This window comes from Sturnira hondurensis, unplaced genomic scaffold (assembly GCF_014824575.4).
Source record: "Sturnira hondurensis isolate 20B ecotype Veracruz unplaced genomic scaffold, ASM1482457v3 Scaffold0004998, whole genome shotgun sequence".
NCBI lineage: Eukaryota > Metazoa > Chordata > Mammalia > Chiroptera > Phyllostomidae > Sturnira > Sturnira hondurensis.
In genome coordinates, this window is record NW_028077629.1 from 6,377,245 (window position 1) to 6,399,904 (window position 22,660).

Genomic DNA, 22,660 nt, shown 5'->3' on the forward strand with positions numbered 1-22,660 from the left:
CCTGTGGCACCTCATTTGGGCCATTACAAATAAGGCTCCTGTGAACATTTCTGTGCAAGTCTTTGGACACAGGCATTCAAGTTGCAGCAAATTTGAAAAATTTTCAACCTTCTGCTTATAAGGAAATTCCATTTTCCCCTTCAAGACTAGTGGCATTTAAAAATTGTGAGTTTTGATGAGAACATGTAGGGGATAAAAAGTGCTATTTTACATGAACAAAATGGAACTATGGATGGGTAGAAAAAATTGAAGGCAATTTAATAGCGCTCATCAAAGTAAAAAAGTATCATTTGTTCAAGAAATTTTCCATAATTTGCTGTTATATTAGAAAAACTACTTAGCCTATAGATGCTGATTTCTTATCTGTAGAAAGCAATGATAATATGTAGTATATATTTTATAGGCTTCATATGTAATTCATAGGATTATTGAGCATTAAACAAATTAATTCAAAAGTGCTTGTATGCCAAAAAATTCATCATTATTTTTATTATTACCTATAGAAATCTATTCTTAGGAAATACCTTGTCAAATATGTAGGAAAATAAGGGTGTGTGTTAAGGGTGTTCACTACAACAATATTGTCAAAACATTGGAGACAATCTCAATGACTTTTGCTAGGGATTAGTAAATAAATGGTGGTGTACCTGTAAGAGGCAATTCAAGGAAAGGGTGGATGTGTGTGCCTCATTCTAAATTCTGCCTCCATCCATACTAATTACAGAAATTGGTCCATTTATTAATCTCTCTGTGTCTCAGGTTTCTTCAGCTATAAAAAATGATAATAATAATACCACTTCATGAATCTTTGTGAGGAATTGATGAGATAGCGCATGTAAGTTTCTTAGAAAGGAATCAGGGTATAGTGAGCATTGTGCATACTCACTTTAGAGTATTTTGTACCCAGTTTAAAAATCCAGGCAGGTCTGAATGTGCTGCTGAGAGGAAGGTTTACTTTCCCCTGTAGATACTGTATAATGGAGGCAAGTGAAAGATTCACTTGCATATTCTTAAACTTGGGTATAAATGTTCGAATATCTGCCAATTGTTACTTTATCCTCTAATTACAGCAAGAAACAACAGTTCTTTCTTAATTTTGATTACAAGTAAAAAATTTAATATATAAAATTGATTAACTCAACAGTAAGTAATAAATATCAAAATAAAAAATACTTCTTAGTCTTTGAGTAATTTATTTAAATTTGTGAATTTAAGAAATACATGTCAATATTCACATAGGCAAAGAATAACACAAGTTAATGCTTTATTAGAAAGGCTACTGTGACTGACGGTGCTGGGTGATGAGCATCTTATAGTACTTTACATTGAAATGACTTCATGTGAGAAAACAAAAGTAGTTACGCTAACGCATGCACTTTGTTTTCTGAGCCACCGAATCTCTTTAGGAGCATGAACTCCTTCGTATTCAGATTATCCAAAAGATAGCCAAACGACCTTATGAAATAAGCATACTTACAGCCTCAGTCAGATTTAAAAAGTAGATTTTCGCTTTGTGTAGAAAAACTAAACATAGAGCAGATGTGCACGCAAAGGTAGATAAAAACACTGGCTACGCCTGAGGAGGGGCGATAGTCACTTTCTCACACCAACTTATGTGCGGTATAGCAAGTAACCACTGAACGTGGTAGCTGGGGGAAACCTGGCTGGAATCGTTCCTTTTACAAGCCGTAGCCACACTTCCTGCCCATAATTTAATGCCAATAAGGCATCCCCAGTCAAAACCCTATCACAATGTATTTCACTGTTAATATTTGCAGATTCAAATGCAAGCTTGTCTCTTCCATCGACCACTAAAAATCCAGAGATGTGACCACTAAATGACTCAATCGTATACTTAAAAACATATACCCCAAGATATGGAATTCTGAATTTTCCAGTATTTGGAGTATATGAAGATCCATAATTGACCTCTAAATTATTAAATAGAATAGGACCAGGTGTTGTCATCCCATATGTATGAGATGCAAAAAACGCCACCATCGGTGCATATCTGTAAGATCCTTTGGAAAAGTCTGTTAAAGGAAAAAATAGAACAAGTTAATTTTTATGTTTTTACCCTGTTTTGCCTTTCTTTATATCTGTAACATTTTATCTCAGGTACAGACAGGGTTAGATGAAGAAAAAGGTCATTTATCATATTTAACAAGGGTTGGTGTGTCTGAGTGCCTCTCTGTCCTCTTGGCTGAGTTACCTGAAATCACGTAGCATCTCTGAGCCTCAGTTTCTCCATTTATCAGGAAAAAATAATAGTAACATTCTAACTTCCTCATAAAAATATCTCAAAGATTAATTTGCATATTGCTTTGTTCTCTCCAGAGATAAAGGAATTCAAAGCCCCTTGAAGGAATCGAAGCTGACATGATGTAGAAACAATTTTTCCAGCACCTTGTCAAAGAGTATATAGAGGCTAAATGGAAACCAAATTAAGTCATATGTACCATAGAGAAGTAGACAAAAGAAATTCTCTATGTAATTAATGCCAAACATACTAACAAAGGCTGAGATTTAAAAATAGACTACAAACTTCACTTTTCACTTTCTGGCATATTAAAAGCCTGATTTGAATATGTTTTTTGTTCTCACTAAAGAGAATACATTTTAAATGTTGCATATATTTTCTGGGACAAAAAAAATCAGAAATGGTACATTCTTGAAGAAACTTTATAGCAACCAATAATTACAAAAGTAAATGGCCAAAAAGACATCTTACTCTACCCAATTAATTTGAGCATGTTCTAACAGTCCTTACAGTCAAAAGGTGAACAGATGCTCTGCTAGTAAGCACTTAAGAAAGCTTCATTTAAATGGCCATATTTGATATGAATGAAAAGTATATTGTTTAACTTGTTTAAGGAGAAAGAGTATATTATATTTTAGGAAGCTCTGGGGGCAAAAACACCTGTCTCTATTACACTAATATTGAAAATTTCAACAAGTGTACATCAGTGTAAATTTATTTGACAAAATGATGTTTCTACGTGTATATCATGTGCATTATTCAGTTAAGTTTTGGACGTAACAGGTATTAATGCTTCTGAGTCCAGATTAAACAGGCTTAAATATTCGTTCATAAATCTTTCCAAAAACGTTTTGTATGTGACACTGAACCCAAGGGTGTTTGTGTTTTCTTACCTGGGGCTAAAGCATTGTCCTCCATGAGCCTGACGGTGCAGTTGTGACCAGTGAAAGGGTGTCGGCAGGCACAGACAAAGCTGGTCCTTCCACTTATGCACGTGCCCCCGTTCTGGCATGGGGACCTGCTGCATACTTCTTCTGTTACTGAGAAAAAGTCAAGATGAAAGAGGACAAAAGTGACCCATTTTCTGTGATCTCAAATTATAGTTTGCAGCACAATGAGAAAAAAATACTAAGACACAAGAAGAATGGGTTCTCGGGTCCAGGCTGGCCTTCACTGTAGTCACGGGACTTCTTGAAAATCCCTTAACTCTCAGAGCTCTCTTGTTTCTTGGAAGTGGGAATAATTCTATGGTCCATTGCATTTATTTGTGTGGGAATATTAACATCTTGGTTAGCTATTCACAGAATCATGTAAGTTTGAAACTTGTATATGATAAGGATAATTTCAAATAATTGGAGAAACAAAATATCTATTCAATACACTGTACTCAGATAATTGGATATCCATAAAAATGTAAATTCCACATGCATAAAAATACTAAATGTAAAAACACCTCACATGATTGCATTGCAGCCAAATAAGAGAAATATCTTCACAGAGATTTAAAATTTTGGCAAACTTTTTCAAAGCAAAACCAAACCAAACCAAGAAGTTGTAAGAGGTAGAATCCAGAAGTTTGTCACTGAAAAAATTAAACCTCATTTGCAAAAAAGCCACCACTATCAAAATTCTAAGATAAGTGACACATTAAGAAAAAAAAACAAAATAACAGAATAGCAACAATCTAGTGACTAATATCCATAACATGTGAAAAGTCCTGACCAATCCAAAACAACAAAAAATGTAACCCCCTCAAAAAGTGAAAAATAGGTAAGTGAATAGAGCTTGAAAATCACTAAACAAAAGCACGAAAGCTCACAAAAAATTAAAAGCTATTCAACCTCACTACTGATGAAGGAATGATAAAGCATTACCACCAACAGTTTTGTATCACGTGGCGACATTCAAAGAGACAGAAAACGTCCCATCATGGTGATACAAGAGAAAACTAGCACTCACATACAGTGTTGGCTGGAGCTTTAATAGGTAGGACCTTTGACTAGGACAATCAGACAATGTTTACTAGAACTTAAAAGGTTCATTTACTTTGAACCAGAAATTTCTTCTGGTAAAATAGAGACTCCAGACACACTTCCTATGTATTTAAAGGTAATTGTTCAGGAATGCTCTTTATGATATCATTTGCATTAGTGAAATATTGTAAGACATCAGAATGAGCTATGATGGGGGACCTGTTAAATGAAGTGCAGTACCTTTTCACTAAGGAATAGTAGACAGCAGTTTGAGAATGATGACATTCGATTTAGTGAAGACAGTAAGGTCCAGTCTATGCATTAGATATAGGATTATTTTACTTATTTAGAAAGCCTCAAGTTATAGATATGGTTATAAACATAATAGTTATGTAAATGCAGAGAAAAGGTTAGAATACTATTACTGGCCACAATTATCCCTATGGCACCACCTTGTGGTAACAAACAGTACATACATTTCAATGATTTTTTTAAATTTAGGGTTATTTGTTTAACATTTTTCTCAAGAAGTGCAGTCTATAAATATTTATATACATTCTAATTTATATTTAAATAATTCAAATTAACATAAAATATGACCACCACATGCTTCTATTATTAGAATTTTTGGCAAAGAAAATATAACATACAATTAAAAATGATTGAAATTATATTGGTATATTCTCTGCAATATGCCATAAACTATTTTCCCAATTAAGATACATATCAAAATATTACATATGTTATATCTTTTAACAAATGTTTTATGGCCTATACTTCTTTAACATTATTTCTCAACCATGTGAATAGGTTATTAAACTATACCATTTGCCGCTAGCTATCATTCTAAAATCTAGCCTGTTATTTGCTGGCTTTAAAAACTTTAATGATTCTCCACTACCTATACTGAGTTGTTATGTCAAAGCACCGGCTTCATCTTGTTTTATACTCTCTGAATCCAGCACAGTAATCAACTCACAGGCTAGTATTCAGTTATTGTGTTTCACTGGGAATGAATTGACTACGTGGTGGAGCTGAGGGAATACTGACTTATTTATGTAACCTGATTAGCTCTGTAATTTTTATTTTCTTAGATGGGAAAATGCTACTGTCACCTGTAGTCTTTGCACTGCCCATGAATCACTGCCCATAAAACCTGTCCCGAGGCAGGAGAATTTTAGAAACTCTAAGAAATGTATTTTTTTTGCTTGCTGTTAGCTCTCCTGTGAGTCTACATGATCAGGGCCATTGGCTTCTGTTTAATGCCCAGGACACACATTCCATTCTTCTCCTCCTCCTGTCCCATTCCCTTTAGAAAGAGGGTCTTGCCTTTTTCTCTTTTTCTTTGAGTCATTTCAGAGGGTGCCATTTATTTTAGTTTCTTGTAGGGTCATTCACCTAGAGCAGGGGTTCCCTTGAGTCTAATAAGGGCCTGTACTTCCTCTAACGGCTGTGGTAGCTCAAGTTTGCTGAGACCACACACAGTTTACCTTGCAGATGTGACAGTTCACATCTGTCACTGTGCCCACAGAGCATCTGCCTGGGGTACCTCACCCACTGCTCTGCATCTGCTGCTGCATGTGTTTTATATGCCTTTCTTTGCCTTCTTGATGTTTGAGATACCTCTGGTCTCTAGGTCCCTGTCAAAATAATCCACATTACAGTACATAAAATGATGCCTTTGGCTCCTGGAACTGGACATGCTGTGAACTGAGTCTAACCAGAGCAAGCTATGGTAACAACTGTCATAAAGAAATGACCTCACACTTCTGTTAATATCACATAAGCATTAGTGTTCATTGTCTATTTTTGCATCTGTATCACATTGTGTCATAACAGGATTTCTATGCTCCAATGTCGTTGGTGGTATTTAACACCCCATACTTATTTAACTTATTTTAACAAGCATTCACAATTATTACTGATAATTAAATGTATCTTATTGCATTTGACTTTTCATCTCTGGTCTTTGTTTTAACTCTGTACACAATATTTTAACCACCCATCCCAGCTTTGATGTCATTTTCAAAGGTATGTTTTATGTGTTCATCCAAGGCATTGATACAAATACGTTATGAATCAGTGTCAAATATATAGCTTTATAACACACATCTAAAGATTGATTGACAGTGATTTATCAATTGAAACTATTTGTACTTTGTTAGACAATTAGCTACAAATATCTTATGGATCTTATCTGAATTTCATTTTTCTACTCGATTTCTAAAATACTTAAAAGTTGCTAGACACCTCTATAAATTCCTGTGCATATCTGTATTTAATAGGTAATTTGTTTTTGAATTAACAACAAAGTAAGACTTCAACAGAACATTTTCTTTTTGACATCTTTTTCCTATCCCTGTCAAAAGTCTTAATTACATGTAATTCCCTTAATTATTGTATGATATTTGGAAGTTCACTTAATAAATGTCCTTCTTAATTCCAAGTAAGTGTGAACTTTGTGTGGGCTTAGGTCTTTTTACGTCTTGAACTCCGTGTCCCCACTGACCAGCACAGTGCCTGATACAGGGAAGTGCTGACATGGCCTTCTGCAGAGGAATAAACGAAGGAATGAGAGGCTGACTAGATGACCACATCGTTCTTACCCAATATTTTATCGCTTCTTCACAGTTTCTCAAAAAATTACAGTTTTCTTGTTTTAATCAACAAGCAGTGTTTATTTATTGTGCAATTCCAATAATTATTTGTGGTGCTTTAGTTAAGAGCGAGTCTTCATAGCCATTTCTACTGCTTAGTTTAGGCTAAAAGTAACAATCTAGTTATAGATCTATAAATTTCATGATATTTTTCCAAACATTAAAGGACTAAAAGTACTTAGAATTTATAATTTTACAAATATTTTACAATTACACAGATTTGATATATTATTCATTTTATGAAATAAAGTGATTTGATTATCAGGAAGAAAATTACTAAAAGAGTCCGTCCAATATACCTATGACTTCTTTAAAACTCTAAACCGAAAGCGGGATAATTATGAAATAAAGATTTCTCAATCACCAGGAACGTGCCAACTTTAAGATAAGGCATGAACTGGTATTTTTATCTTTTTTCTGTTTTCGCAGCGTGCAGTGGCGTCACGCTCCAATGCCACCCGCGCGCTTTTCTAGAGACAGGGACCCATTTCGAGCATACTTTCCACCACTTTTCCACTTTTGGCTTCAAACCTTTCAAACTCTTTCTAATTCATTTATTTTCTTTAACGCAGATCGGTACAATTAGTAGAATACTTCCGCCAACTCAACACCCTGCTGTCCCGGCAGGAGTATCGTGGATCTTCTAGTGCTCGTCACCCTGCTCTGAGCACGGCTAAAATCATTTTGCTCTGGTCTTGCAATGTTTCGTGGGTCTCAGTTTGTTCTGGATTTTGCTTTCTGGATCCCGATAAATGTGCTCAAGTTACACTTTTCTGTTAACCGTACTTCCATATTTCATAAATATCCACATTAAATTTGAAATGGAAAGCTCTCTACATTTTCAAACCCTTCTGCCTTTGCTAACATTTGCCATTCTTATTATATTATATTTACTTGCTTAATGTATAAGCTCCATGAGAAAAGACACTGTGTTGATTTTGCCACTCTATTCACTCATTCTTTCTCAGTGCCCATCCAGAAGTTACTCAATAGATATTTAATAAATAAAATGAAGAGGCACATAGTATTGATAGCTTCTACTTCATTCTTGTTTTTATTTATGTTATACATAATGTTATATATAATATGATTTATATATTATTTTACTTTTATTTACTATGTATTTGAATTAAAATTTAATTGACATTTTATTGTTTAGTTGTGTTTTAGCATCAAGATGTTATTTTTCATTTCTTTATTTGAACAATCATTTTTCAGCAGGCAGATAACTGATCCCTACTCCTGGCAGAACAGTTTCCAGTGAATTAGCGAGGGGATCTGCCGTTGCCTCTGGGTCGGTTGTGTCTTGCACAGAGGAAAGCCCTACGTGACTCCTCTACATGATTCTGCCCTAGGTAATGTGCCTGCGCAAAGTTTTCTTTCATCCTGGAGTATTTTGTCTGTCATACTATGACTACTTCAATTTTCAATGCTATTATGTCTCCTCATTATCAAAATTGTGTCTGTTAAATAAGGCTTATCCTTCTGGTGCTCTAGAAATACTTCATAGAACCCTTCCACCAACTTCTAGAAATACCAATATTTGTTTATGTTAAAATTTTAAATTCATTGATTTAGTTCCTCACATCTGTTCATGGGTGTACAGGTGGATGAAAATATTATTTCCAACTGTCTTTGCAACTTTTTCTTCAAATTATCAGTTTTACTTTTGTTCTTATTATACTCATCTGTTGTTCTTGATAATATTTTCTGAGATATTTTCCCCAACTTTTTAAATTCTATCAATCAATCAGCTATCTTTGCCAAATCTTTGCCAATCTTTGCCCTGTCTCAAAAAATTTACCCTTCTCATCAAACTATTATTCTTTTATCTTAAGCCATGACTGAGGAGATTCAATGTTTTGTATTTGATATTATCAACTGTTTTCATCTTTCCCTTCAGAGTCATAACCTTCAGTCAAAAGAGGAATAAAAAAACACTGGCAAATATATTAAAATATATCCAACATAATTAGTCCTTAGAAAATGCAAAATAAAATCACAAGATGCTATAAACCTATTAAAATGGTATAACAAACAATATTGACAATGCCAAGTGCTAACAAGATGTGAAGCAATTAAAAATCTCATATATTACTAGATAAATAAATAAATAATATACTAAAATATATTATTATTTTACTAAATGTAAAATGTTGGCAATTCTTCATAAAGTTAAACTATACTTATCTTGCAATCAAGCTACACAACTCCTACATATTTATTCAAGAAAAATGAAAAGTTATGTTCACATGCAGTCTTGTATGTGAATATTTATAGCAGCTCTATGCATAATCCCCCCAAACTAGAAATAACCAAAATGTCCTTCAACTGGTAAATGGACAGTCTGCAGAATGTCCATACAATGAACTATGACTCAGTAATAAAAAGGAATACATGCAAGGCCATGGATGAATCTCAAACACATATATACTAAGTTGAAACAAGACTCAAAAGCCTACACACACAGTATATGGTTTTATTTATAAAATACTCTGGAAAAGATAAAACCGTAAGGGAAGAAAACAGATCTCTGGTTGCCAGTGACTGGGAGCAGAAGAAGGGGTCAGCTACAAAGACACAGAAGGAAATTTGGGTGTGGGGGGTTCCTATCTTAATTGTGGTGATGATTACATGACTAGGCATCTATCAAAACTCATAGATTTACAGAAAGAAACAGCACATTTAACTATGTAAATTATACTACAAACAAATAAACTTGTCTCTTTCAAGCCCCTCAATTTCCTACCTAGGATGTCAAAATTACTGAAGGTGTATGCCAGGCTCTTTATTTTTTTGATTGTAGTATTTGTATTTTTTTAAAATAAATAAATGCCCCTGCTCCTTGATTCCCATTTCATCCCACTAACATTTATAGTTGACATTCTCATTATATCAGGGCTACATGGTTGTAGTAGTTCCAAAATCACTTTTCCTGACACTAAACAACCTCTGTCCATACAGCTTTGAAATGCATTTCGCTAACAGTATATAATGTAAACCTCACTGTATGTTAAAATCTTGTATTTTTAAGTTTTTGAGTGTTCCAGGCAAACTTTTCAGGAGAATTCAAAGTATGCACGCATTTACACATACACACATACAATACTCACTTTCATAGACTGTTCTAGGTAGTATATATTGACAGGCTCTGAAGAGAAATTTGGCAATATTTATAAATTTGGTTTAAAATGTACACGGGTTTTAAACTATTTTACTTCTTGGATTTATCTTAAGAAAATAAAACTAGAGATAAGCACAAAGATTTCTCTAGTAGTACAGCATTACTTAAAATAGAGAAAATTTTGAAAATGCCCTAAAAGTTCAACAGAGAATGCAAGATTAAAAATGTCAGCATGTTCTTTCATGTGGTGAAGAGACAGTATAATCCCCTAGGATGCAAGAGGAGATAGAGAGCCTGGGATTGAGTCCTTGGGCCAAAAATTGACAAACTCTGCAACTTTGTACAAGTTATTCAACCCTTCTAGACACAGTATCCTCATCTGTGAAGCAGAAATAATAGTAGTACCAAGGACAGAAATTATTTTGAAATTCAAATATATTAACTACATGAAGCAATATAAGCCTAGTACATAGCATTAGAATACATGGAAAAAACATTTTGGATGAAAATATTAATCATATAGTAAATGCTTGTGATAACTTCTAATTATTATAATTATTATATAATATGTGTAATAAGATAAAAACTGACTTTATTTGAGGGCTTACTATATGCCAGCCTATTTTCTTTGTATTTTAGGGACATTCCATACTTTCCATAATGAATATATATTACTCATGTAGTCAGAAAAAAACATTTTTAACCCCTCCCCAAACTCCAATTGCCTTCTCACACTGAAGTGTAAGTAGCACTTTGTGGACGGGCATCTAATCATATTCGGACAGGCATGCTGACGTTCTAATCATATTTGTCAGTCGTCCCTGAAATGGCCCTATGTTCTTTTCTGCTCTAGTTCTTATTTCCACATTTTTTCTCCGTTATTTTGTTTACACAAGTCCTCCTTCCATTTCTATGGGATTTTCCCACCTTTTTAAAAAAGAGTTTGAGTTCCAGGACACATGCATTTTCCTTGTTCCAATCATGATTTCTCTTTATTTCTAAATGAGATCTCTCTCTCTCTCTCTCCCTGCCTCTTTCTTCTGCTCTCTTCCCATATAAGAAATCTTCATGTTTATATCTTCAGTTTTATTCTTTTTCTCCAGCTATCTAATTTACTTCCATGTCCACAAGTAATCACCTCTGGATACATAATTTCCAACTCTTATCTGATTCCAGATCCGTATTACTAATGGACTCTTGAACATTTCTGCAGAGATGATCAATCTTTCACGTATCACAGACTAAGATTCTCTCCCTGTGTCCATCTGTGCTTCCCCCTTGACCTTCCTATTTCTAATAACAGAATGATTAACTTCTCAATTGCTGATACTTTATTTAATCTTTGGGGTATTTCTTTATTCTGAGTGTGTGTTTTCAATCAGTTGTTGTTTTCTACTAAGGATATGTCCACATTTAACTAACATTTCCACATTCCATTTTATTCCTACCTCTGTCACCTCATTAAGGTAATGCTTTTCTCACTGTTCAGTCTGAATAATGTATGTACATAATATACCATGCTCTTGCATAAAAAATTCTTTAGCTGGTACCAACAGAATGAATTTAAACATACTACACTCAACACAGTGCGAAAATGATTGAATGAATGAATGCCCAGCTCAAGACCACTGTTTGCATGAGATTTGCCCAAACACCCAATTATTAAGAAGATACTAAACTTTTAAAATAATGAACTATAACATTCATCCAATGTTTAGTGTAGTCTGTGGCATCTTTCTTTTCTTTCACATTCAGAATAGTTTTATAATAACATAGCATTCATAAACACATGACCAAAAATAAAAAAAAACATAAAATGTAACCAAACATCGCATTGCTCCACAGTACATTTTCCACTACCAAATTTTTCTAAAACCAACTTACAAAGCTTCTGAACCAGGGCCTTGCTTTCTATTCCTTTCTTTTCCCAGTTTCTTGCACGTCTCACTTGTTTTCTAACAAATCATCTTATCTAATAATGCTGCAACCTGCTCCAAATATACCACAGTACTCTGATTTCTGTTACTTTTCTCTGATTTTTCTTTTGTGTTAGCATTTATTACCTTTGAACATACTATGTAATTTATATTTTTATTCAGGAAGACAGGGATTTTTTAACATTATGATACACTGAAAGCATTTAGAACACTACCTGATACAACGTGGCATTTAATTAATACTTATTAAATTGAATAGCTATGAATTGTTATGATTTTCTAAAAAGAATAACAGATTCAAGATAGTTTATCTTGATTCTAAGACAAAACTGCTTAAATGAGTTTAAGCATTATATTTTGAGCTGACATAACATTGTATAATAAAAATGATCTTGTACTTTTCCTATATCTTTCTTTAATCAAGGAAAATGTTTTAAAACATTTTGAGTCAGATCTTTTTTCTGTTTTACTTTTTAAATTTTATTTACTTATTTATTTTTAGAGAAAGGGGAAGGGAGGGAGAAAGAGAGGGAGAGAAACATGAATGTGCGGTTGCGTCTCACCCACCCCCAAATGGGGACCTGGCCTGCAACCCAGGCATGTGCCCTGACTGGGAATCAACAAGTGACCCTTCGGTTCCCACACCAGAGCTCAGTCCACTGAGCCACACCAGCCAGGGAATGACAAAGATCTTTTTCAAGCAAAATTCTTAACTTACTATTATGCATAGTTTTATGAACACTTAATTTGCAACAAATGTACCAAGTTTAGATTATATTTGGCAGGTAATGCTGATGTTTTATTATTTTTCACAGTTATTTATTATTTTTCATAACTTCTAATTTATGCTGGTAGTGTTAGAAAATACTTAGATGCTAGCGTCCGCGTAAACTGTGCACATCCCACTACATCTTTGTCTCTTCTCAATGTTCTGTCCTGACTTCCCTCTCCCCAACTACCCCGGAAAGGATGCTGTTTGCTGACTCTGCTTCTTTTTCTGGTCTCTCTGCAGCATGTTTATTCCCCCAGCTTATCTTAATTACATCCAGAATTTTAAAACACCATTCTTCTGTTGATGTCTCTTAAATCTTAATTTCAAAACATAACACTTATTTAAGATGATAAAACCTAGAATACACAGAATTCTTAAAGGAGTGTTGATTAGCCATAAAAAATGACTTCCGATTTTTTGGAAAATTTAGATGTCTATTTTTGTTTGCTATATCATTCTAACTCATGACATACATTAATGTTCTCTGAATTCTTTAGTTCTCCAAATGGTGTAATAATTCTATTGGTAATTTATTTTTGGAGTTGAAGAGATGTGAGTTTAGATCAATTAACAGCGATAACAATAAAGTGCCACATGATTTTTCTCCTAACATGACATTCAAAATAGATTAGAATAATGCAAATTAAATGTATAGTAAAATACTTATTTCTTTTCAAAATAATTAATAAGCTATATATAGAAAAAATGACAATTTTTAAAATACTAAACTATGCTTTCAAACTTCCCATGCAGTTAACTTATGGCACAGCTATTGTTTTTTAAATTTTATTTTCATTGTTTATGCTGTTACACTTGTTCCTGCCTTTTCTCCTTTTCCCCCAGCCTCACCCTTTCCACACCCCAAGCCAACCCCCATTTTGCTGTCGGTGTCCATGTGTCATACATAAATATTCTTTGGTTAATCCCTTCCCCATCTTTCATCCTGTCCCCTCCTCCCCAGTCTCCTTTCTAACAGAAGTCGGTCTGTTTTACATACCTAAGCTTCTGTCACTGTTTTGTTGTTAAAAATACTGTAGCATAAAAATACAGCTATTATTTTTATGCTGCATTTTTTGTCAAGATGCAAGTGTCATGTTCATTAGATGGCTGTGCAACAAGTTCCCACTATGTGACAATCATCCCTGCACCTGCATTTTCATGTTTAATAATCAATATAGCACAAAATGTGCAAGTTTGAATTTATAATGTTTTTAATGACCAGTAGAAAGACATCTATTCATTTTATTTGATTACAGACTAGTCTATAATCCAATTTTGTTTCAAGTCTTTGTTGTCAAAAAAAATTTAAAAAACCGAAACAGTTGAGATCCTTGTTAGAGAAAGAACCCAAGCACATGCAGTGACAATGTAAACAGAACCCAGTGCTCTGTCCCATTTCCTTCTATTAGAACATGTGGTATAGATTTTGGTTGAGATATGAGCATCAAATGCATGGGTTTCTGACTGTTCACCTTATATATCACAGCCACTTCATTGCAAGACGAGATGCAGAAAAGGGTTGCCAATTTGTTGGCATTCTTTCTTCAACTGTCATCTTTCCCATGGAGGGGGATCTAATGAAACACTAGGGGAGTCTCTTTTTTTCTCCCAGGGAACCATGAACAAAAAGTAGTTCATTTAATATTTGCTTAAACACTAATATGCTTTATCAACACAACTGGGGTGGCTATCCCCAGAAGATAGGCTTGCTAATCAGTTCTGGCACAAAGAATACCTTAAAGATCATGAATAAGAAGGGTCAATATAGCAGGCCTGAGAACATAAGTAAGTACGTGAGGAAACCTGCATGTGGATTTCCCCAGACTCTGCTTGTGTCATTTTCCCTTGTTTAGCTGTGTGTAGAACTAGATGCTGGGTCCAAGGAGTGCTTCTATCAGGCCTCCAAAATTGGGTGGCTTTGGAAACCTTATAGAACACATCATAAGTTCTAGATTCAAGCAAATGTCCTTCAAAATTTAAGAAGGTTGTGGTAAACTATTTTGTACAGAGTCAATTTATCAGTTTTCTTGAGGTATATTGGAAAATATTAATTTTTATAGTATGGAAAAGCATATAAAAGGTAGAATATATCTTGGAAAAAAACATTACAAATTTTTGTAGATATTTTCAATGTATGTCAATGCACATGCACTCTATACAGTTAAACCTTTACATTTTGTATCCTATTCTTTTCAATTTATCATTATATAACTATAAGCTCATTTATAAGTGGTATGTTGATTTTAAAGCAATGAATGAGAAAAGTAAAAATAGGGAACTACAGAATACTATGAGTCTGTAAATGATGTTGATGAATGAAAATAATTACATATGAAATATTAAGTAATAAATAATATTACAAAAATACAATATAAACTTTAAATACAGCTAATAAAACTGTATCAGACATTAATAATGAACTTTTATGCTGCATGCAGGTTATTTCCTTGATCTTTGAAATAAACTTGTAAGGTGGGTGTGTTATTCTTATTTTATAAATGAGGAAAGTAAGGTTTAGAAAAATTAGTTATTATAAATAAATATGTTGCCAAGCAAGATTTGAACTTGGTTTCCTGATTCCAAAATCAGTGGTTTTTAGTCATCCCAAATGCCTTTATGTAGAGTTACAAAAATTTAGAAATGGTTTCAAAATCATATAAAACAGTAAATATCCACCAGGTTCTTATTTTTCTTTTAAACTGCTTATATTTACAATAATTATAATTTTAAATGCTATATTTGGTACATGACTAAATCTTTTACAGAATGTAGTCTATCTTAGAAGAGTGAGGCAATAATTATGAATAACAATATTCATTAAGGAGCACCAAATACATTTACATCACAGCAGGATTCAGCTCCTCCTGGTAGGCGAGCAGTCGGCCTCTGCAGGGACAATTCTGACAATTGCTATACAAACAACTCTTCAAAGATGAATTAAAACCCTCTTGTTGTCCACTGGAATGTTGTTTAGAAAAAATATTTAGTGAATCAACTGGAACAGCTTATCAGCATTGGCCTAGGAAGAATCATAATTAGTATAGCTGAATGCAGGAATGCCTCAAATGGAAGTGATAGGGATGAATGCTCTAAATTTTGCCCTTCTGCACCAGTCAAAAGGAGATCTTGTGAGTAACTGATGGTGACTTTCCATGACAACTGCTTATTGGCCATATCTAGAAAATTCGAACTGAGAAGTAGCAGTTTCACTTCCTCCTGATCAGTGCAGAGACACTGGGCAATATTTGGATCCTCAAGAAAGGGAACTCCAGAGCTGGGTGTATTTGCTCTGACTGTATGGAATACTCGGATACAGTCAGACTCCTGAATAGATGTCATGCACCAAACAGAAGCAAAAGGAAGAGCACAGCAGATGCATGTACTCCGCAATCTCTCTGAGTACAGGGGTTGAGGACTGAACCCCAAATCCAACAGAAGAGCAGTCAGGCTTAATCACACACTAGGTGCAGGACCTTAGGCAGGTACTTTAGTTCACCTGTCTGGGGTTTAGTTCACTCATCTTCAAAATAAGAATTGTAATAGTCAGCTCATAGGTATTGTTAAATAATGTATAGAGTAAAATTGATACAGTTCTTGGGATATACTAAGTATTAAATAGTATCTGGTATTATGTTATCATAATATTACTATTATTGGGCTTCAAAGTAAATTAGGTATTAAATTTAAAATTAAATTTTTAAAATACCATGTTTATGAGACTTTTCTTCCCACAAATTGTACTTATTCTGCTGCAATCTAAATAATATTATTGAGAGCTTTATAAGATGATGATGAATTATCTTGTGTTGTTTGTTATATAGGGGAGCAATGTGGCTCTATTGTATTTATAGTGCAATGGCAAAAGTCAAAGAAAATGCAGCCAAATTTAGCCAGTGTTTCAGTGTGTTCCACCCCGGGTGTAAAACAGGATGTCAAAGGAAGTAGTTGATTTTGCAACCGATTTATACTTATAGGAGAACTTAGCCTGAGTCCACTGGCTTCAGCACTGTGTATAGACTTTACCTGCTCAGCTGTGCAATGAATGCCATTAGTTTTATGGCCTACAGAAGCAGAGGTGGCTTAATTAGCATGCATACCTATGCACCCCCTTAAAATTATGTTACTGGTCCTACACAAAGTGAATATCTACCCCACACATGAAAGTAGGTCAATAGATCTTTACTCCCCTGACCACTTTATTATCTTCACTGATAAAAATAAAGAACCGTTAATTTTTAATTTTTAACCTATAAAAATTCTACCTACAGTAAATGAAGGATTAGGGAGCAATATTATCAGGGCATCATTATAAAAAAGAATCAGAACTGAGTTAATTATTAGGTCATTAGGCCCAACAATTATAAGCTCCTAACTGTAGGGAACCAGTTTGTCTGAAGTTGGTGACTGTGACTCAGCCCTGTATCAAAAGCCAACAGGAGCTAAGTGGTGGGCAGGAGCCAGACCCTCAGACCGGTTTTCCCATGGGAAACAGGCCTAGAAAATACATCCAGACTGTTTTGGCTTGTTCTTGCTAAAAGTCCCTTGCCCTAGTGTGAAACAGCAGATGTGTATTGCCTATCTTCAAGATAATTTCCAAAGCCTGTGTGAACTTTCCCAAGGACGGACTGTAATCAGCTTGCCACCTTTCTCTTCTGCATTTGTTATTCTCGTTTCCTTGACTGTACCTAAAATGTAGACAACAGCATTGTATGTGACAGATAATAAGACCCAAGAGAAATAATAAAAGCCTGTCCAGGCAAAGGTCAGGGTGCTATCCCCTTGACAGAAGTGGCCACACGACTCTCATCTTAAGAGAGTACCTGTACCATCCCTTTTTCTCCACAGAACTGCTGCAGTCTGTGCATTTGTTTCTTGTCTTCAGCCACCACACGCAGACTCTGCTGGCCAGAGTCTGCCACACCTAACATGTATTCTTCCTGCTATATGAGTCTATAAGTTCTTATGTTCTATTAAGCCTTTTAACTCAATTAATTTTGAATTAATACTCAAAATTTTATAGTTAACTGCATAGACACAAATATTTTTTGGCTTAAGGAAGAAAAAGACGCAGTTTGCCTGGCATATGATTACACATCCTGTAGATTTAACTGAAACTCCTTTGTAGTATCTACAGGAAGAGCAAGGATTAACATAGTATAGAAAAAGAATGATTCATTATTTTTTCTGAAATTATTATTATAAGAACTTCTAAATATTGAAGTGCCACCTTTCTCTTAGAAACCCATATATCTAAACAGTTTGTTCTATAATTTCACGGGGCAAGGATAGTTCTGGGTCGGATTGATTTAAAGATACACAAATAATAAATACAAAAATTTAAATAGTCAACAAACAGTTCAACTTTGCATATTTTGTGACTTTAAGTACGATCAAATCTTTTAGAGATTAAATATGAGCTATGTTAGGATAATGATCACCCTTTTGTAGTTAAAAAGCAATAAAATACAAAAATCTACCCAAATGAGCACTGCATTGAACAGCAGGTGTATGTGAGAGGAGCACTACCCTCTCCTGTAGTGGGAATCAGCAGCTATTCGTTGCACTGTAGAAATGTTATTTAATGTCACTCGTGTACCAAACATATTCGTAAACCCTTCATACAGGGACTAGTAAGTAGTTAACATGCATTGCACTGAATTTCCCTTCTTCCCAAATTTATGCCCCTTCTTCAGTGTTTACAAACATCTGTTAACAGTACTGCTGCTCTCTCATTTTCCAAATTCAAAACCTGAGAATATTCTAGGCCTCTCCTTCCCCAAGTGCCAAGCATTGAGGCTGTGAACATTTCATTTTTTTTGTTTTACAACGTTGCAGTCTACACCATATTTCTACCAACACACTCAGTAAAATACCTATCGCATTCCAATTACATAAAAGGAAGACACAGTTTCTTCAGAGAGATGAACTTACTGAGGCCATAGAGAAACTTACCGAAACAGCGAGGACCAGAGTCATGGTTGGTTGAGCCTCAGATCATTAATTTTTCCACATCCCTCTGCTTCTGTTGATTTTACTTTCACAACATTTCTCACAACTGTTTCAACTACCTCTTCCTTTGATCTGTCTGCTATTGCTTTTGGCAGTAACGTCCTGACTGGTATCTCTACTTCATTGTTTGCAGGCAAGCTATATATCACTGCTAGCTTCTTGCTTCTGAGGCCATTCTCACCTCTGCCAACCCTATGTTCCAAATTTTCAAAGACCACTTTTTACAAAATCACATTTAAATGCCTTAAATGCCTTACTGTTACAATGAGCGTCCCCCCCAAAATTAATATTTTGAAATCCTAACCCCCAAAGTTGATCATATTCAGAGCTGGGTCCTTGGGACCCCTTAGTGCATGAGGGTGGGGCCTTCATGACTGTGGTTAGTGCTCTGATGAAAGAGACCCCACAGAGATCACTCACCCCTCTCACTATGTGAGGACACAGTGAGAAGTCACCAGCTATGAACCAAAAAGAGACCCTCACCAGAATATAAACAGGTTGGCACCTTGATCTTGGACCTCCTGGCCTCTAAAATTGTGAGAAATCTTTGTTGTTTATAAGCCACCCAGCCTGTGGTCTTTTCTTTGACAGCCAGATAAACTAAGATACTTAGCTAGGTACCCACGGCCTTCTGTAATCTACCAAAATGCAATTTCTGCTTACTTACACATTCAACTTGTCAGTCATTCAACAGACATTATTGAGTTCTTACTCTATAACATACATTTTGCCAGGTAATGCCAAAATGAGTAAGATATAGTCTGGTCTTATTCATCAAGGAGCTTTCTTTAATAACCTATTCAGAGAAAAATGTTCCACAGAGGTGAATTTGATTGTTTTATAAGGGTCTTATCAGAAAAAATGTTAAGAAACATGTGAAAAAATATATATACTATAAGCACTTGTTTTATATTGATGGCTAATTTATATAGAATAGGATTCCTTGAAAAATTCAAGTAATATTTCAGTGATCTTTGAATTACTTAACTATTTATCCAAGTTCAAGTAAGTGCTTTTTATATCTTATGGTCTTGCTAAACCACACAGCTCTACTAAGTAACATTTAAATAGAAAGAGAGATTAAAACCTATTTTTTCACTGATAACTTACCAGGAGATAGAACGTTGTCTTTGTCTGAGTTTCTTTGGGTTCGGCCAATGAGAATAGTGGTACCATTCACCGTTGGTTTCTTAAGTGCATTGGGTTTCTTCAGCAATGACTTTATTTGCTTCTGAGACTTGAAAACATTTGCAAGACTACTAGACAATGATTGATTTATATACCAAGTTAAATTAGATAGAGCAATTTGAGTTTTTATTTCAATGACTGATTCTACAAATTCTGTCAGACCTTTCTGCAGAAGCTGAACATCTGGTGGAGAACCACTTACCCACTTAGGTATGGTAGCGTTCAGTTTTGACACACATGTGGAAGCATTTTGACACACTGTTAAAGCTTCATGGAGAGTTTTGTTAAGTAAAGAGAAGTTTATTGAAAGATGAGTGGATTTTGTTTCCAGGGCCTTAAATCTAGAGTTTAATACCCGCAGTTGGAGAGCCTGGTCTTTCTCCTTTGTGGCCACACTGCCTGGTTTTAGTGAAACGTAATATGGGGTGAGCGTCTTGGTCACTTTAGACTCGATGCCTTGCAACCGTGCTTCAAAATGTTTGGAAACCTTTGTGGCTGAGAGCACTTTCTCCTCCAAATGACTCATATTTTCCTGGTATTGTTTCACTTGGGCAGCAGTTTCATTGATAATTTCATAAATCTTTTGCAAATTGAACTGACTTAGTTTTTCTTCTTTAGGAATCTCTGCAAGGGCCTTGGCAACTTGCAAAACAAAGCTGTATCTCTGATTGTCGTTGACTAAAACCTGAATGGAATCATTTAAACGTTGGAACTGAGGAATAAATGTCAAAATAGTTTCCATATTTTGTGTACATTTATCATTGGCTGTGGGATTGCACTTTATTGTACTTAAAGTCTCTTTTAACACGTAGTTATCTTGAATGAAATCAATGGCATTATTTATAATAGTCATTGTCTTATTTAGGCCATCTTCCAGTTCTGAGGCATATTCATCGATACGTCTGTCTAAGGCATCACTACGACTCTGTGCTTCATTTCTCAGTAAGTTGTATCTCTTTGTCAGCTCTTTGGTAAGAAAATTTAGACTGTTGATAGCATTTGTCAGGCTTTCCACTTTTTTCCTTATAGCTGTTGCTTCTTTTGGTTCTTCATATGCCATTGTCTTTGTAAACGATATTCCCTGCTCCAGCAGGGGTTGAAGGATCTCCATATCATGAGTCAAATCATTTACTTGCTCATTCATTTCATCAATTTTATGGGCCATGGGAAAGAGCACCTCAGCCAATGTCTGGTTTAAAACTTGTAAGTTCTCTTCTGTGTCCATAATTTGAAATTTAATATCATTTCTATATTTGGATAACATGTCTTCACATTCACCCCTGAATAATTCTTTCTCCATTTCAAAAGTAATGGTGAGATTGTTAATCTTGCTCTCTTGGATGTGCAAATCATCGAATATTTGGAGCATCATCAAACCTTGCTTCTTTATATTCCCAGGCAAAGTAGACAGGTACTCAGTGACATTACTGCTAACTGATTCAGCAGCTGGAATGCTCTGATGTGATACTTGTTCTGTTAATTCTTCATGTACTTCCTTCATTTTAGAAAGACTCTTATTGAAGGATTCATAATACAGAACATTCCTCCAGTGTTCCTGCTCTAGAGCATCTTCTAAATGAGTCTGTTTTGCTTCTAGTTCTTTGATAGGCTTCTCACATGTAAGAGACATTTCTTGCCTTAGATTCACAATGTGATTTTTAAGATCTAGTATATCAGTCAAAGTGGCCCTATTTTCCTGCATTAAAATAGACTTTTGCTGGACTGCTATTGAGACCACAGATTTATTTACCTGTCGAATGACATGTTTGGTATCTTCAAGGCCCTCTGATAGTCTCGAGACATTCTGGAAGAGCTGTGCTATAGTCTCTTGCATGCCCTTTTGGAAAATTTTAAATTGTTGTCTAACTATGTCCTTTACCAGATCATTAATGCTGTTGGATTTTAGATCTAGAGAAAGAAGTAATAAAAATAAACAATAAGTGACACATGATTTTAATGATGTAAACTGTAGATATCTCTAAAAAAGATACATTTGAGGCCAAACACTAATAGCACGTAGTAATAAAAATACTTCTTGACTACACTTATGAATTTTTTAACATTTCTGAAGTCTATAGAAGGTGATCACTTTCTTAATTGGTAAGTCTGAAGGGGGAAATCAGTTGCAGTGCAGAATGCACCAGAACCATGAAACTAAGTTTCCTTGGACAAAAGATGTGAGATGACTACTACTGTCCTCAGTCAACAGGCTCTTGTGTGCGATGATTCGAAGTCTAGTTCTAGTCTGTATGAAAAGTAATGACTTTGGGCTTTCTGCTTTAGTTAATACTACTTGATGTTAGGTCATGCTTGTGTTGCTAGGTTTCTAGTAATTAAATTTCTGAGCTTGTTTTGAGGTTAAAAAAACTAATAAATTGACTACAGAGAAAAAATTTTATAGATTCCCAAATGAGGAAAATATGAATAGTCACAATATTCAACAATAGTTTATAATTATAATAAAATAATAAGTGTAATAATAATAATAGGTATGGAGATCAGTAAATCAAATGAAAACAGAAATTCAAGATACACCCTGATTATTATAATATGACATTAATTCTTAACCAAAGGAGAAGAAGCCACTCCCCACTACTGGAGCACATGGTAGCGTCTCCAGTATTAGAAAGCATGGACTGATCACAGCCATGGGTAGTTCTAAAAGTAGCGTTAAAAAGAGGAAATTAAAAAGGGTTCAGAGGGGAGAGAATCACAGGGGAAAAGGGGAAGGACTCACATG

The 22,660-nt window shown here is 34.8% G+C and overlaps 1 protein-coding gene across 1 annotated transcript in view; it reads right to left on the reverse strand.

The window, feature by feature from the left end:
* Positions 1 to 1,184: 1,184 nt before the first annotated feature.
* MMRN1 (multimerin 1) overlaps positions 1,185 to 22,660 on the reverse strand; it is a 64,947-nt gene continuing 43,471 nt past the window's right edge. The window contains exons 6-8 of the mRNA XM_037046099.1: positions 19,843 to 21,828; positions 3,154 to 3,300; positions 1,185 to 2,033 (exon numbers count right to left, since the gene is read on the reverse strand). Coding sequence (XP_036901994.1) covers positions 1,612 to 2,033; positions 3,154 to 3,300; positions 19,843 to 21,828 — 2,555 coding nt within the window. The 3' untranslated portion in view covers positions 1,185 to 1,611. The remainder of the gene's footprint in view (positions 2,034 to 3,153; positions 3,301 to 19,842; positions 21,829 to 22,660) is intronic.